The following is a 16,365-nucleotide window of genomic DNA, read 5'->3' as shown; positions in this document are numbered from 1 at the left end:
ACAAAGCTCTATTTATGCTCTATTTTTTTAGGCTCCTTTTGATTTCTTCACAAATTTCTATAGTGTCAGGACTGTTCGGGCCAACCAAACGGAGCCTGGGATAGGGACGGGGGACTTTCTACTCAGATATAAATGGAAAAAATATCTCCTGGTTCAATAAAAAAACAAACCGGTTCAATGATTGGAACTAGAAAACGGAGAACCAATAACCTCACTGATTCGGTTCAGGTTAAATGCGATTGAGCTTAAGCAACTTTTGATAGAAAGCTCATGACAAACAATAACCCCACCTCCCCAGTTTGATCTCTTGTGTTCAGCCTTTTGTTCTACAAACAAGGGTAATAATCTTTGATAACTATAGTTTTTTTTTTCAATCTTTGATAAATATAGTTGAGAACAGAAAAATGTACGGGGTAGATTATCAAGGGAACAAGGTCGATTTATACTGGGCCTTGTTTAGTTTCCAAAAAATTTTACAAAATTTTTCAGATTCCCCGTCACATCGAATCTTTAAACGTATGCACGAAGTATTAAATATAGATAAAAATAAAAACTAATTACACAGTTTGGTCGAAATTGACGAGACGAATCTTTTGAGCCTATTTAGTTTATGATTGGACAATATTTGTCAAATACAAACGAAATTGGTGCTATTCACATTTTATAAAATATTTTGGAACTAAACAAGGCCTGGCTTTATTTTATTTCTGCCATGGGGCAAGGGCCCAATGAAAATAATAAAATACTGCTAAAAACACGAGGATATGGCCGAGACGGTCGCCCAGGTTGCCGTCACGTGAAGTCGCGAAGAGCCAGCCGAAGACCCATTGGCTCCCCATGGGCTATGGGGCCCACAGTCAGTGACCAGTACCACAGCAACACCTGTAAAGCTTTGCTACTACTACCTCTCTCATCCACTCGGGTACCCACTGACATCAGAACCCACCACAACTTCGGGCCCCACATGTCAATGTAACCGTCGTCTCCCCTTTCCGCCCATCGTCTTCCCCAGCCTGCCGTTCCAATCCGTTCCTCCCGGTTATTCTATTCCCACTCCCCCCCGTCTCCTCTGCTCCTCGCGCTCCCCTCGCTGCCGCCACACCAACACCGCACTCCACCGCCACAGTCCCCGTCCCTCGGTCGCTGTCGTTCGTCAGCGGCGCCTTCGCGTCCCCAGCACGGTACCCTAGCATCATCAGCGCACAGCGCTCGCTATAAGGCACCGCGGCCATGGCGCCCCCACCGGCATCGCTCTCCGCGCACAACGCCCTCTCCCTGCTCGCGCCCGCTACCGCTAGAGTCTCCTCTGGGAGGTGGAGCAGCCTGTCCGTATCTGTCTCGGCCCGGCCCGTGACCCGGGTGGTGTCTGTCGCGCTCGCGCCCGCGGCGGCGGTGACGGCGCAGAGGAGGCTGGTCGCGGCGGCGGCAGCGACGGAGATGGCGCCCGCGGCGAGCGGCGAGGAAGGGAGCAAGCCGTTCGTGGAGGAGATGCGGGCGGTCGCCATGAAGCTCCACACTAAGGACCAGGCCCGCGAGGGGGAGAAGGAGCCCGAGGCGCCCCCCGTCGCCAAGTGGGAGCCCTCTGTCGAGGGCTACCTCCGATTCCTTGTCGACAGCAAGCTCGTCTTCCAGACGCTCGAAGACATCGTCGAACGCGCCGCCGTCCCGTGGTGTGAGTGATCCGCTTTACTTTCCCTTCCCTGTTTGTCTTGATGCGATGCTGGTATGTGGATGGCGCCTGTTGTGCTTCGTGTGCCTCTATTGAATCGGTGAAATTTGATTGGTTCGTGGCCAGAAAAAAAATACGCCTTCTCCACCTTTGTTTTTTTTTTGTAAGAAAAAAAATACATAACCTATGGATTAATAGGAAATCGATTTTCTATGCATGGCAAGTAAAAAAATAATGATGGTCAAATTTCTAGAATAATTTCGCTATAATGAAAATTTATTTTATTAAACTGAAGGGATGGGCCTCTACTGTTTTGGGTAGCAGTGGCTGGGTAGCTTCACGAAGGGATGGACCTGTACTGTTTTGGGTGGTTTATTTCTCTTTTCGGCTATGAATTTGAGTGTTGTCAAAAGAGTTTGGTCCAACGCTCCACGTAATACGTAGAGAATGACTTTTAAGCACATGGATGGTTGCATATTCTTGCAAGGAAGAAGTTAGTTATGCTTTAACTCAACTAATAATGAATTGTTTTTTGTCCCTTTTCTGAAGATTGAGTTGCTTTGTATTAGGCCAGTGTCAGTGGGGGTTTCATCAGGATGTCATGCACATTTATTAGAGCGTTATGTCAGTAAAATTGTACTTTTTGCATGAAACGAAGAGGAGAGAGAAGGAAGTAGTTTTACCATGGTGAAACCCCCGCGGGCGTTGTTTCCCACACGGTGAAACGGGATGAAATCCCCACTGAAGGCTAAATCGTTTCACCATCTTGCAGTAATTAAATGCTTTGCCCAGCCTAGGAAACGTCAAGGTGAAACTTATGCATTGTGGAGGTTGTTTCATTATTCGTTTCATTGATGCCCTGTCAGCGGATTTGTTTTGGAAACAGTGCATTGAAACGGGCCACTGAGACTGGCCTTAGATCAACGCCTGTTTAATAAGTATAGAGAGCTTTAATTAGAAGTTAGAAAGTATAGAGAGCTTAGAAGTTAGAAATTATTTCCTCCAAGCACAAATAAGTCCATCTAGGTTTGTCTTAAGTCAAACTTGTTTAACTTTGACCATTAGTATCTTAAATTGTAAATATATTGACTATGCAAGATTAATATATTATGAAAGTGTTTCTCAAAATGAATGTTATAATAGCAATCTTGTGTTGTCAATGTATATAAGATTTGAAAATATTGCTGGACAAAGTTGAAGAAGATTAACTAGGACAAATCTAATGGACTTATATTGGTATGGTGAGTGCTACTTCATTTGTGCTATTTTGTATATGTAAACTGTACATAAAAATCTCTATCTTTGTGACATTGTTATTTATTGCTGAACTTGTTCCTCTTTCCTGGGTCATCTAATTTGGTCAATGTATGGATGATGGATCAACTTGCTCAAAAGAATAATAGTCTAATCTATCCTTTATTCCTGTTTGATGGTTTTCTGTATTGGTGTAATATTTATATCTAAATAGCTACCTCCTCTCTGTTGTATTAACATCACAACCGCAACTATTAGGCATTAGTTTAAAGGCCTTCTTACTTTGTTATGATATAGGAAGTTCTAATCACCACTTGAATATGAAATATTTTGTGTTAAAAGGGTATTAAAAAAATGGGGGGGGGGCATGTAAAACAAGATTGTTTTCTTATATTATTGTTTTGGAGTTCAGTTTGTGATATGGTTGCATACTGTTGCACCATGCCCTCCAATATGAGCTAATTTAAAGGATTAACGTGATTAAACACTCATGTAGGCAAAATTATAGCTGCATTTCCCCTCTTAAGATGGTTTATCTGGAAGTAAAGCATAAGAGATAATGGTAGTGTCATACAAGTATTCTATTCCAATTTCTCACTGCCCCAGCACCCTTCCTCTTGTTAGATCTAGAAACTAGAATGACTGATGTTTCTTTTTTCCTATTGGTAGTTTGGTACACATACACATATTACCATATGCTGTTGTGTTTGCATGTGTTCTTGTGCTAGCTCTTTATTATAGATTGGCTTGCTAGACACAGCAATTTCTTTTTATTGATTTGTGTGCTTTGTTAGAAAACAACAATGTTTACTGAAGAAGCACATGAAAGGGTGCAATCAAATGATATGAACCTTTAACTGTTTTGCATTACTCTGTTGACTCGTCAATTGACTTGGAATCTCATACTCCCTCCATTCTATATTATAAGACGTTTTGACTTTTCTAGATTTCTAGGTATGTAGCTCTTGCTATGCACTTAGATATACACTATGTCTTGGATATATAGTAAAAGCAAAGCAATCTATATAGAAAAGTCACACAATTCCAGAGTAGTAGTTAATGGGCAATTGCTTCGTCAACCTTTGCAAAGATGCTGCTTGTTGACATTCTAGTGGTGTGTGTTTCAGATGCAGAGTTCCGGAACACTGGGCTGGAGAGATCAGAGGCACTCAAAAAGGATCTGGAATGGTTCAGGCAACAGGGCCACACAATTCCAGAACCATCGCCCCCTGGCACTACATATGCTTCTCTACTGGAAGAGCTGTCTGAGAAGGATCCCCAGGCATTTATCTGCCATTTCTATAACGTGTACTTTGCTCATACTGCTGGAGGCCGAATGATTGGCAAAAAGGTGAACCTCCCCCCTAACCACCACCACCCCCCCCCCCCTCTCTCTCTACTGAGGCCTTGTTTATTAGCTCACCCCAAAAACCAAAAACTGTTCAAGATTTCCGGTCACATCGAATCTTGTGGCACATATATAGAGCATTAAATATAGATGAAAAAAAACTAATTGCACAGTTTGTATGTAAATCACAAGACGAATCTTTTAAGCCTAGTTACTCCATGATTGGACAATATTTGTCAAATAAAAACGAAAATGCTACAGTGTCAAATAAAAAAAATTGGATCTAAACAAGGCCTGAGTAATATGACATCATGGTAGTAGAACATCATTTTGGCATACATTATTTACACGCCATTGACATTCAGGATGTTAACATGTCTGATGTGATCAAATCGCCAAGCATGCTTATGCATTTTCTATTGAATATGATTCGTTGTGCTTTTTTTCTTTTTCAATACTACAGTGCAATTCCGATTAGGTACATGATTCCGTGTTTTGTCCATTGCTGATGTGGGTAGTTTAGAAGTCTGAAACTACATGTTCCTTCATTACCTTGTATCATTTAACAGAGTATCATATCATGTGATCCTGGTATCTTAGGTTTCTGAGAAGATTCTGAACAAGAAAGAGCTGGAGTTCTACAAGTGGGAGGGCAATCTCTCCCAGCTGCTGCAGAACGTCCGCAACAAGCTTAACGAAGTCGCTTCAGTAAGTCCCTGGAACTAAACACTGCATCTTTTCTCCCCACGCAAGGACCAACGCTTTTTAACTAAATGGCAAATTCTGTGCCATGTACTGGTTCCGCAGAGCTGGTCTCGGGAGGAGAAGGACCACTGCCTGGAGGAGACGGAGAAGTCGTTCGCCTACTCAGGAGGCCTCCTCCGCCATATATTCACCTGATCTGACATTGTTCCCTGATCCTGTCTCAAACGCTGTAAATACATAATCCTTCGACTGTTAAAACTTTATTACTGGTGAGGGGGAGCTCCTCCCCCAGGTACGATTTACCTGCAATCAAGTTGCCAAGTGTTATATAAATCTCCCATTGCCTGTGTCATACTGCATTGCTGGTGGTGGGTGAATGCTGAGCGCTGCAACTGTGAAGGTAGTATTACTAGTATATCTGTTTTCTGTGATGGAATCGGATGGCACGGCACCATGGCTATGGATACTGTGGATGACACTGCCACTACGTACGGCTGACGCTGCGATGCGATACTGTGGATGGTCAATAGAATCGGCCGTTCCAGTACCGCCAAAGGCAAGAGCTCTGCCGATCAACATGCCTAGCCGTAGAGCCTGTTTGGTTCTGCATCCGCCTTGACCAGGCTGGTGGGATGTGGTGTATAGATGTATCGGTTTCAGAGCGTGTACCAAATGACATCCATTTTATTAGACTTGCGTATTGTCTTCTTAGGTTTGTTTAGATCCATTAACATTAAAAATTAGCAACAACTAAAATTAATACTAACAGATCTACATTATCTTCTTGGGGTTTGTTTGGATCCATTAGTATTAAAAATTAGTACTAGTGGATCCAAACATACCTATACCGGCGGCTAGAGGGCTGCCAACTATCAGTTACATTAGCAGGTTCGAAGTTGCTAATAGATGTTTAAAGTTCATATGCACTAAGTATCAAAAAAAAAGTTCATATGCACTAAACCACTATCCAACCGCCTATTAGCACGTAGATCCAAACACTCTTGCTGGAAATTAGCTAATTTTTATGCTAATAGATCTAAACATGTCCTTATTCGATGGTAAGGTGGCCTCCAGATATATCACGTTAGTTTGGCTCCTTGCTATCGTCCCGATGGTCGTTAGTAGGTATATACATACCAATTGCTATCGTCCCGAATGTGAGTACGTACGTACATACCAAATGAGGTACTTTATCAGATACGACGTGATGACAAAACTGAGGAGAGCAGCATCTCCGCCGGAAGCCGTCCCTCGGTATCTAACTTCGCCGTCGTCGTCTTCTTGTGTGGCTCTCGTAGGATCCAACGGCAACGGGTGTCGTCCGTGTATTTTAGGACGCTCAGCTCGTGTCGTCCCTCCCAACTTCCTCGTGTTACATACTTGTTCTTGGCTTGGGTCTTACCGACCAGTCACCGGCAAGCGGCGGCAGCCTTGGGTGTGGGTCTCTTCTGCCATTGTTCGTTGCTGCTGCTGCTGCTGCTGCCGCCATCAATGGAGGTGGTGAACAGGTACGTCGCCACCCGGCACCACATCGAGGGCGCCCCGACGGAGGCCGATTTCGAGGTGGTGGAGGAGACGGCGAGGTGGGCGCCGGACTCCGGCGAGGTGCTCGTCAGGAACATGTACCTGTCCATCGACCCGTACCAGCTCAACCGCATGAAGCGGAGTAGCGCGTCGCACGGCGCCGTCGACGGCATCCTGCCCGGCCAGGTAAGCCACAGCCACTAGCATCACTACTAGCCAACCCGCGGCGCGCGACGGCGAGTCGTCGCTGATCGCCTCTCGGCCTCACTCTCTGTTCTTCGCCCTATTCTAATCTCCGATCGGCCGTGAAGAGGATCGCGGCGTACGCGGCCGGCGAGGTGGTGGCGTCGGCGTGCGAGGAGTACGCGGCGGGCGACGTGGTGGCCGGCGTCCTCGGGTGGGAGGACTACACGCTGTTCAAGCCGTCCCCGGCCGTGCTCATGTCCAAGGTCGCCGTCGCCGCCGACGCCGACGCGGGCTTCCCCCTGTCCCACCACATCAGCGTGCTGGGCACCAGCGGCATGACCGCGTACGGCGGCCTCTTCGAGGTGGGCAAGCCGGTGAAGGGCGAGAAGGTGTTCGTGTCGGCGGCGTCGGGCTCCGTCGGCAGCCTCGTCGGCCAGTTCGCCAAGATCGCCGGCTGCTACGTCGTCGGGTGCGCCGGGACGCAAGCCAAGGTAACAATGCCCTCCATCTCCATCACGTCACAGTGCTTCTGTGCTGCCATGAGCTACACGTGTCAGCCAAGTGATTTAGCCAGACAAGCTGTCGATGAATTCTTTTCACAGGTTGATCTGCTCAGAGACAAGCTGGGATTCGACGATGCTTTCAACTACAAAGAGGAGCCTGACCTGAAATCAGCGCTGAAGAGGTCCGTGCTCAGTCCACCTGAACCAATCTGCTCTGCAACTGCAAGGCAGGCTGACCTGACAGACACAGAGCATGCATTTTGTTCAGGTACTTCCCCGACGGCATCGACGTCTACTTCGAGAACGTGGGCGGCGAGATGCTGGAGGCGGCGCTGGCCAACATGAACACCTACGGCCGGGTGGCGCTCAGCGGCGTCATCGCCGAGTACACGGGCGGCGGGCGGCGCGCGGTGCCGGACCTGCTGGACGTGATCTACAAGCGCATCACCATCCGGGGCTTCTTCGCCTGGGACTTCCTGCCCAGGTTCGCCGAGTTCAACGCCGTCATCGGCGAGTGGATCCGCGACGGGAAGGTCCAGGTGGTCGAGGACGTCTCCGACGGCCTCGAGAGCGTCCCGTCCGCGTTCGCCGCCCTGTTCCGCGGCCAGAATGTTGGCAAGAAGCTCGTTAAGCTGGCGTAGAAAAACGAACCGTCCATGCATGGCGCATCCAGTTCCAGTCATGCCGGTGCGGTGATTCAGCACCCGAGAAATTGGAGTGGCTTTGTTAATTTAACTGAAATGAAATGCAGTGGCTTTGTTAACTTAAAAAAAAAAAGAATGAGCGTAATAAGTAACTGGCAAGAACATAAATCTGCAACGGCATTCCAGTTACTAGTCTGGCTGCCTGCGACGTTGCCACCAGCGGGAGCACCAAGCGGGTGGGCTCGGGCGAACCCGTCGCTGGCGGTGGAAACCGAGTCCGTGTGACCGGCCTAGATGTTGCCGCCGTTCTTCCCTTCCCGGCCACTGTCAGGCTAGACTTATTACAACAGAATCCGTTTCGGCCTAGATTAGATGTCCTCTATTCTCTCGTAATCTCGTTTATGCATCAAATCCCATTGCCGAAACGGATTCGGTGTCCACTTCCTTCCCTTCTGGTACTTTGGCTCCTTTGTGCCTCTGTTCGTCTTTGGCAAAGGAAAGGACACTCGGAATTGGACGCCTCTGATGTCGATTCGGAGTTCGGACCTGCTGGAACCGCCCCCCATAAAAGGCGAGGCCGACGGGCACGCCCTGCTCCACCAAACCAGAGCATCAGCGATCGCACTCGACGCGACAGCAGCCATGGGACGGCGAACGTCGGTGGTGCTGGCTCTGTTGGTGATCGCGCTGTCGCTGCTGCTACTGCTGCCATCTGCCGCCGCCGCCGCCGTAGCGAAAGCCATCGACGCGAGCAAAGTCCAGCGGCTGGAGCTGCCCGACTCTCTGGTCGGCCCGGAGAGCGTGGCGTTCGACGGGCGCGGCGCCGGGCCCTACGTCAGCGTCGCGGACGGCCGCGTCCTCCGGTGGGGCGGCAGCGGCAACGGCTCCGGCTCCGGCTGGACGACGTACACGTACAGCCCGAGCTACGCCAAGAACGGGTGCGCGGCGCCGTCGGAGATCCCGCCCGTGGCCACGGAGAGCTCGTGCGGGCGGCCGCTGGGCCTGCGGTTCCACCGCCGCTCCGGCACGCTCTACGTCGCCGACGCGTACATGGGGCTGATGAAGGTGGGTCCCGGCGGCGGGGAGGCGACGGTGCTCGCGACGGAGGCCGGCGGGGAGCCGCTGCGCTTCACGAACGGGGTGGACGTGGACCAGCGCACGGGGGAGGTCTACTTCACCGACAGCAGCAGCACGTACCGGCGGTCGCAGCACCAGATGGTGACGGCGACGGGGGACTCGACGGGGCGAATCATGAGGTACGACCCGGGGACCGGACAGGTGGCGGTGCTCGCTTCCGGCGTGACGTACCCGAACGGCGTCGCCGTCAGCGCCGACGGGACCCACCTCGTCGTCGCGCTCACGGGGCCCTGCAAGCTGCTCAGGTACTGGCTCCGGGGCGCCAAGGCCGGAACGTCCGAGACGCTCGCTGACCTGCCGGGGTACCCGGACAACGTGAGGCCCGACGGGAAGGGAGGGTACTGGGTGGCGCTCCACCGGGAGAAGAACGAGTTGCCGTTCGGCGGCGTGAACTCGCACCTGGTCGGTGTGAGGATTGGCGCCGACGGCGAGACGCTGCAGGAGATGAAGGGACCCAAGAACGTCAGGCCCACGGAGCTGGTGGAACGAAAAGGCGGCAAAATATATATGGGGTCTGTTGAGTTGTCGTATGTTGGCATTGTTAGCCCTTAGATTGCTAGAGATACTATTCAATATTCTGGATGCATTAGACATGGTTTTTATTGGAATTTTGGTGTTGATATTTTTGTAAACATGGTGGTTCTGTTATAAAAATTTTAAGTTGAATGAATATAATGCTCGTGTTCATGAATTAACCCACCGATCTTCATGCTGCTCGCTTCAATGCTTGCAGCCTTGCACACACGCGCAACGATGTTCAACTTGAAAGCATTGTTTAGTTCCGATTTTTTTTTTTTTGATACTGTAGCACTTTTGTTTTTATTTGATAAATATTGTCTAATCATGGAGTAACTAGACTTAAAAGATTTGTCATGTGATTTACAGATAAACTGTGCAATTAATTTTTGTTTTCGTCTATATTTAGTGCTCCATGCATGTGCCGCAAGATTCGATATGACGGAGAATCTTGAAAAGTTTTTGAATTTCAGGGTGAACTGGTCTTGTTTAGTTCACTCCAAAAACCAAAAAGTTTTCAAGATTTTCCGTCACATCGAATCTTGTGGCACTTGTATGAAGCATTAAATATAGACAAAAACAAAAACTAATTACACAGTTTAGCTGTAAATCGCGAGACGAATCTTTTGATCTTAGTTAATCCATAATTGAATAATATTTGTCACAAACAAACGAAAATGCTACAGTAGCGAAATCCAAATAAATTTCACATCTAAACAAGGCCTTCTGAAATGCAGCCGGAGCGGCAGCTCATTTGTCTTGTACGAGATGGAGATTGTCCTATCGGCGTTCGTTTCGGCGGCCAAAATATTGGCAACAAGCTTGTGAAGCTTTTGTATATATATGCAAACAGAACCCAAGGAGACAGGAGACTGTTGACCATGCCAGTGAATCCGTGCCCCAGAAATTGTAATTAAATATATCTACTGGAGTGTGAAATGAATGTAATTCTGTTGAGTATAAATAGAGAAGAAAATGCTGGAGTGGTAAAATATCCAGTTATGCTCATAAACTGAAAACACGTTCTTTCTGAAATGGTATTGATGCGACTCAATAAAGTTCACATCTTAGCCCACAATGTAACCTTGGAAAAATACGTGCAGATTCACCGACAGAGAAAACTCACTTCAATCCAGACTCCAAACAGCAATGTAAATACAGATATTCAAATTGCAACAGAATTTCTAACTCTCTCAACCGAAACTGTAACCAGATGCAGGTAAGAAAACAGCACGATCATTTTGCTATACTCATCAAAGAGAAAGAGAAATAAATGAATACATGTGTGCAATCAAATGTATCAGTTTGCCCAGAAATATCCACTAGTCAATACAACGAAGTCTCACACGCTACCAGTTGGTACACCAGGTGCCATTGGCTTCCGAACAAAGAATGGACTACCTTGCACAACCCGCAGCGCAGAGATGTCAAAAATTCCAACATTATTGATGGTTGGGGGCTGATATAATCATCTAACATAACCTAGTGAGCTACTAGTTCTGTATAATCTCCGCCTGCTACATCCGTGGTCTCCTGCTGTACGGTAACTCAACTCAAGCGGTTGTCTATAAGAGCACCTATCTTATCATTGCATCCACGCGTACATGATGCTATGTGCTGCTGCTTCAGCTAGTAGGCATTCCTAGCAAATGGCTCAATGCCCTCAAATTTGACCGTGTAAACTACTGCCCCAGAATTGTCTTACTGGGAGTTTCACAAGCAATGCTTGTCATCAAAACCTTCTTGTGTGAGCAAGCCTGTGACAAGTTTCTTTAATCTGTCCACACCAGGCCCTGGGCGGAGATCTTGCACACGCTCAACAGTGAAGGGTTTCCCTTTCTCAGTTGTATTCAGTACATCTGTCCATCCACCAGGCACAAATCCATCAGGTTGGCGGCCCAATAGTTCCTGGTCAATCTTGTCCAGCACAGGATCTTCTCTTCCAAACTTCCTTGCAAAGGGTGCGTTACTGTTAACCATACCATCATAGTCAGCAAGTGTGAGATAATGAGGGTGTTGCTTTGGTGGGTTGTCCCAAGAAATGAAATGTAGATCATGGTTGACTGTGGTGTTCCGGAACTCGGGGACATTGCAGATGACTGTGTGGAAGTAACCTTCTGGTGAAGAAAGAAAATTGGCGTAATACATCAAGACTGTCCTTGGGAGATTGTCCCATCCCCATATGCAGTATTCAATAAACTGATGGGTAAGCATCATCCATGCTGAGCCTGAAAATTGTGCAATGCAAGCATTCATATTCCACAGGTGCAAAGTGAGGAAACATATATAGCGTGAACAAAATTGGGCAGAAAATGTCAATTGATATACTAAATTGCCAAGGAACAGAAAATATCACTTAAAGCATAGCGTCAAAGACTATAACATGATACTTCCATGAATAGAAAGTAGCACACAGATCAACACTAATGGCTTCTGCGACCAAGCATAAATTAATGCCAACACTCTGTAAAATATTTAATGTTAAGTCGTTTATTTTCTATTCAGTAAACTGTGAAATCAGAGGGGATGGAAATAACAACTTTAGATGAAGAAAACAAGAAAAGCTAGGATGACACTTTCACCATTCACAAGGTGGTGCTTGCCAGGGTGGTAAATGGAAGTGCTATCTCAAAGCATCCAATCTGATGTGCCTTCTGCGTGATGCTTACCCTCAGTAAAGTTATGTTGATACACAGCAATAAACTAAATTATTGCTGTATCTTTTGTTCTCCCATAACTTTTTAAGGATCCATACCTACTTCACCATTAAAAGATTGTGATTTTCAATGACCCAGAAATCATGATATTTAGCATCTCTTGGAGTATTGAAGTCCCACACATGTCTAAAAAGGAAAAATGCAGGAAAAAAAATTGAATATTTTTAGACAACTTGTATCGGCAAATATGTAAACGGTCTGATATTGATTGCTGGGTGGTCCATATTTGAGCAACCAATTGAGCCATATTTGGATCAAAGTTAAAACCATTTTCTTTATTCAGATTCAGAAAACTTTTCAAGGTATCATACCAAGAAAAACAAGAAGATTAATTGGCTTCACTGTTAATAATAGCCCGTGTTCTTGGTTTCTTTAAGCAAAATTGGTGTTTCGACAAATTTGAGACCAAATCAATATGTACATGAACAGCTAAAATGAAGCTATCTAGTGCTATCTCAACTGCTACTCTGCTAGTCAGCTGCAAAAAAAAAAAAAAATCCTGCTTGGAGATATGGTAATGGAAGTGTACTATGATTTGCTAGATGATTTGTTTCTAGTAAATCATCTGATGCTAAGTTGCTAACAAGCCATTCTGGTAGTGGTGTAGTCCAGAGATAGTCCACACAAAAGAATATTGATTGCCCACAAATTACTAGGTAATAAGCACACACTAGCAATTCAAGACCATAACTCTAAATCAAGAGTATAGCTGGACCATCACAACAGTCTACAAATTCTCAAACTGGCATTAAAACCCAACAGGCAGATTGGTCAAATACTTGCAACACTATCTCCTGAGAGAAGAACTGACGTCATGGTTCATGGTCAACCAAAATTAGTCTTAACACAGCCAGCAAAGAAAAATGAAGTGTTTGCTTTCTTGTATCAAGCATTGACAACAGTGGGGAAGAAAAGCTGTTAGTTGCACATGATTCCAGAAAAAAAAGACATGTAAATAGCAACCAACATTGCCAGTAATTAGTATGTGAAAATACAGTGAAGAATGATATATGATGATGTATTTACCAGTGAATAGCTTGAACGCAGTTGGTACACTCCTTTTCTCTGTTATCCAGAAAACGTCAGACTTCTGCAGGCTGTATAGCCCAGGGTCGATGATCACTGGCTTCGCCCTCTGGTACCTATGGATACAGACACACATATTTAGCAACAGCAGAACTCGTGGGAACAGATAACAGAACTTTCAGACAAACTGTAAACTTACTCCTTCCATCCGATGTCACTGGTATGCTCAATGAAGTTAAGCTGCCTGGGCAACTCGGAGAGCACATGCAACAGATCTGCCAATAGATAGACAAATCAGACAAACAAAGAGACATGTTGATCACAACAAAAATGTTTGCACCATGAACTAAGTGGAAGAATCCATAATAACGGTACTACATCGAAACGGAAGACACAAAACATGATTGCAATCAAGAGAGAGAGAGAGAGAGAGAGAGAGAGAGGCGACTCAGTGAGAGGCTCTATTTAAAGAAAGAAATACGCCCCCAGATTGACTTTCCCCTGATACCACCTAGAAGCGGCAAAAGTAATCAAATCTTACCAAATTCCCAGACCAATTGGGAAAAAAACATGTCATAAACTAATCTGACCCCATTCCCCCAATTGGCAACTCCAAGCCCGCGTATAAAATCGCATGTTTGGCAAATACTTGCAGCCAGACACACTGTAGGCCATGTTTGAAATCCCCAGCCAGACACTGTATCCTCCAGTGAGTGACCCAAACTTGGAATTGATTTCGCCCAAATCGGCACGCAAAGATGGCGCCTTTGTTGGAAGCACCAAAATTCGGATCAAAGGTGGCGTCTTCCCGCGACGGATAGATCCAATCGCGAAATTGGGAGGGGGCCGAAAGAGGCAGATCGCATCTGCGCTTACCGTCCTGGGTGACGAGCGGATAGTCGGAGGCGGAGAGGTTGATGAACCAGTCCCAATCACCGCCCTCGCGCAGCAGGATGGCAGCCGCGTGCAGCGTGTTGGCCACCATGGTCGGGCCACGGTAGGTGACGAGGTTGGCCCGTGTGACGACCTTGACGTTGCGGAACCTTGCGTAGACGGTGTCCGCGCGGACGGCCGCGGCGAGCTCGGCGCGCTCGGCGGCGGGGGCCTCGAGGTCGAGGTGCACGACGTACGTGTTGGCCGGGTGGTAGAGCGCCCTGAGCGTCCGGCGCAGCGCGGCTCCGTCCCCCGCGGAGCCGGAGATGAGGTAGGCGATCCTGGGCACGGCGCCCCTCGCGGGGCGCTCCTCGGCGCGCATCTGCTGGCGGAGCTTGGCCTCGACGAAGAGAGGCTCGGCGGAGGCCGCGGAAGGGAGCGGCGAGAAGGAGAGGAGCAGCGCGCGGGAGGAGGAGAAGAAGAGCGACGCGGAGATGAGGAGCGACGAGAGCAGGACCGAGGCCAGCAGCGGCGCCGCCCACCGCCGGTGACTGTGGATGTGCGCCGCCGCCGCCCCGGCCGCGCCGGAGCCCGGCGACGGCGGCTTCGCCTCTAGCATCCCCCCGGGCCTGTGCTCCCCCACCTCCCTTCCCTCCGGCGGCAGGGCAGCGGTGGAGGACACACCGGATCGCGCCGCGGGGGCGGCTTAATTGGGGGTGGGAGGGCCGGCGACGGTTGGGGCTCGCTCGCACGCGATGTGGCGTGGCGTGGTGAGGTTACCGCGGGCGCTGCGGAGGTGGAGGGGGAGGAGGGGAAGGGGAGGTGGGCACGGGCAGAGGCAGGGGCAGGGGCAGGAGAGCGCGTCGCGGTGGACGGTCTCGTGAGTGGGCGCTGCTGCTGGGTGCGGTGCGGTGGGCGGGTGGGTTAACCTTTGCGTTGGTGCGCCGCTGCCTGCCGGTCGCGTCGGGTGGGCCTGCCTCCACAGTCAGTCGTGGCCTCGTCTCTTGCGTGCCACGGATGGGGATGGGGATGGAGATGGGGATGGGCGACGGACCGAAAGCCTCGTCCTGCCGTGGAGATGGAGAAGATCGGTAGAGTGAGGTGTTGGGTTAGGAATTTTTGGCATCTAGCACTAGCAGAATGGTTTATTATATTCTAAATCCTGAATCGATTTGTAAACTGCGTTGTGTCTACATACACTTTACTCATGTTCCTTCCTACTAATCGTAGGATTGTTCCTTCTAGTAATCGTAGGATTAGGAGTATGTAGTAATTGATTATTAGGTCCATCTCCCGCCAAAATTGATTGTAAAGCCGGACGAGGTTTAATTTGTGCTAACTTTTGTTAGGTATGTTTATTTCATATAGAGAGAGAGAGAGAGAGATCATAAAAGAGATCAAATTCAAATTGAAATTTGTCTAGATTCCTTTTTTACTCTAAGATAAGAAAGGAGAACCAAAAGCTTTAACCCTTATACTTAATTTTGGCCTTCATTTATATTTAGTGATTCCTGACCAACTGAAATTGATGAAGCTGGTTAGTCCGAATAAGGTTGTTGGATTAGAATAATCCTAGGCCAACTAAATACTAACACACTTTGGCCATGAATCATGATTTGGTCAAGCTATATATTAATGCAAATAAAACTTGCCCCCTTAAACAGGTAACCCCTAGGCCCTACCGCGCTATTGCAAAGCCTGTGCAAACATCATTAACAAAAAAGAAATAATATGAAGTCTTATCAAACTTAGTTAGGAAAGTTCCATCATTGATAAAAAATGTGGATCTTCGTCGACGTCTTGAGATAATATGGGCATATTATACGTTTATACTCCTCCTCAAAGGTAGTATTGTATTGTAAATTTTTCTATGGTAAACTAAAAATTGTTGTATTGTAAATTTTTCTATGGTTAACTAAAAATTGTTGTATTGTAAATTTTTCTATGGTTAACTAAAATAATATTTATCAAACTTAGTCAGGAAAGTTCCATTCATATACCATCATTAGTAGCCGAGTTCTTAGAGCAATACTAAGGCCTTGTTTAGATGTGAAAATTTTTTGGATTTCGCTACTGTAGCACTTTCGTTTGTTTGTGGTAAATATTGTCCAATCATAGACTAACTAGGGTCAAAAGATTCGTCTCGCGATTTACGGTCAAACTGTGTGATTAGTTTTTATTTTCGTCTATATTTAATGTTTAATGCATGTTCCGCATGATTCAATGTGCCAGGGAATCTTGAAAATTTTTTTGTTTCAGAGTG

At 47.3% G+C, this 16,365-nt stretch overlaps 4 protein-coding genes across 4 annotated transcripts; 3 read left to right on the top strand and 1 right to left on the bottom strand.

The window, feature by feature from the left end:
- Window positions 1,018-5,328, top strand: LOC8065066 (heme oxygenase 1, chloroplastic). The gene is made up of 4 exons (XM_002438597.2): window positions 1,018-1,672; window positions 4,051-4,274; window positions 4,872-4,979; window positions 5,079-5,328. Exons 1-4 carry the CDS (start codon window positions 1,231-1,233, stop codon window positions 5,169-5,171), a joined length of 867 nt encoding a protein of 288 aa, XP_002438642.1. The 5' UTR covers window positions 1,018-1,230; the 3' UTR covers window positions 5,172-5,328.
- Window positions 6,152-7,966, top strand: LOC8065065 (NADP-dependent alkenal double bond reductase P2). Its single transcript, XM_002438596.2, has 4 exons — window positions 6,152-6,686; window positions 6,812-7,177; window positions 7,289-7,371; window positions 7,458-7,966. The coding sequence occupies exons 1-4, from the start codon at window positions 6,468-6,470 to the stop codon at window positions 7,828-7,830; spliced, it is 1,041 nt and encodes a 346-aa protein (XP_002438641.1). The 5' UTR covers window positions 6,152-6,467; the 3' UTR covers window positions 7,831-7,966.
- Window positions 8,013-9,653, top strand: LOC8082258 (protein STRICTOSIDINE SYNTHASE-LIKE 10). The gene has a single exon (XM_002438595.2). It carries the CDS (start codon window positions 8,359-8,361, stop codon window positions 9,520-9,522), a length of 1,164 nt encoding a protein of 387 aa, XP_002438640.2. The 5' UTR covers window positions 8,013-8,358; the 3' UTR covers window positions 9,523-9,653.
- LOC8065064 (beta-glucuronosyltransferase GlcAT14A) lies at window positions 10,707-14,991 on the bottom strand. The gene is made up of 4 exons (XM_002437202.2): window positions 14,106-14,991; window positions 13,429-13,504; window positions 13,230-13,345; window positions 10,707-11,714 (listed from the first exon to the last, which is right to left on the bottom strand). The coding sequence occupies exons 1-4, from the start codon at window positions 14,719-14,721 to the stop codon at window positions 11,200-11,202; spliced, it is 1,323 nt and encodes a 440-aa protein (XP_002437247.1). The 5' UTR covers window positions 14,722-14,991; the 3' UTR covers window positions 10,707-11,199.

The sequence above is a fragment of the Sorghum bicolor genome, chromosome 10 (genome assembly GCF_000003195.3).
Source record: "Sorghum bicolor cultivar BTx623 chromosome 10, Sorghum_bicolor_NCBIv3, whole genome shotgun sequence".
Classification (NCBI taxonomy): Eukaryota; Viridiplantae; Streptophyta; class Magnoliopsida; order Poales; family Poaceae; genus Sorghum; species Sorghum bicolor.
This window is presented reverse-complemented; position numbering and strand designations above follow the sequence as displayed.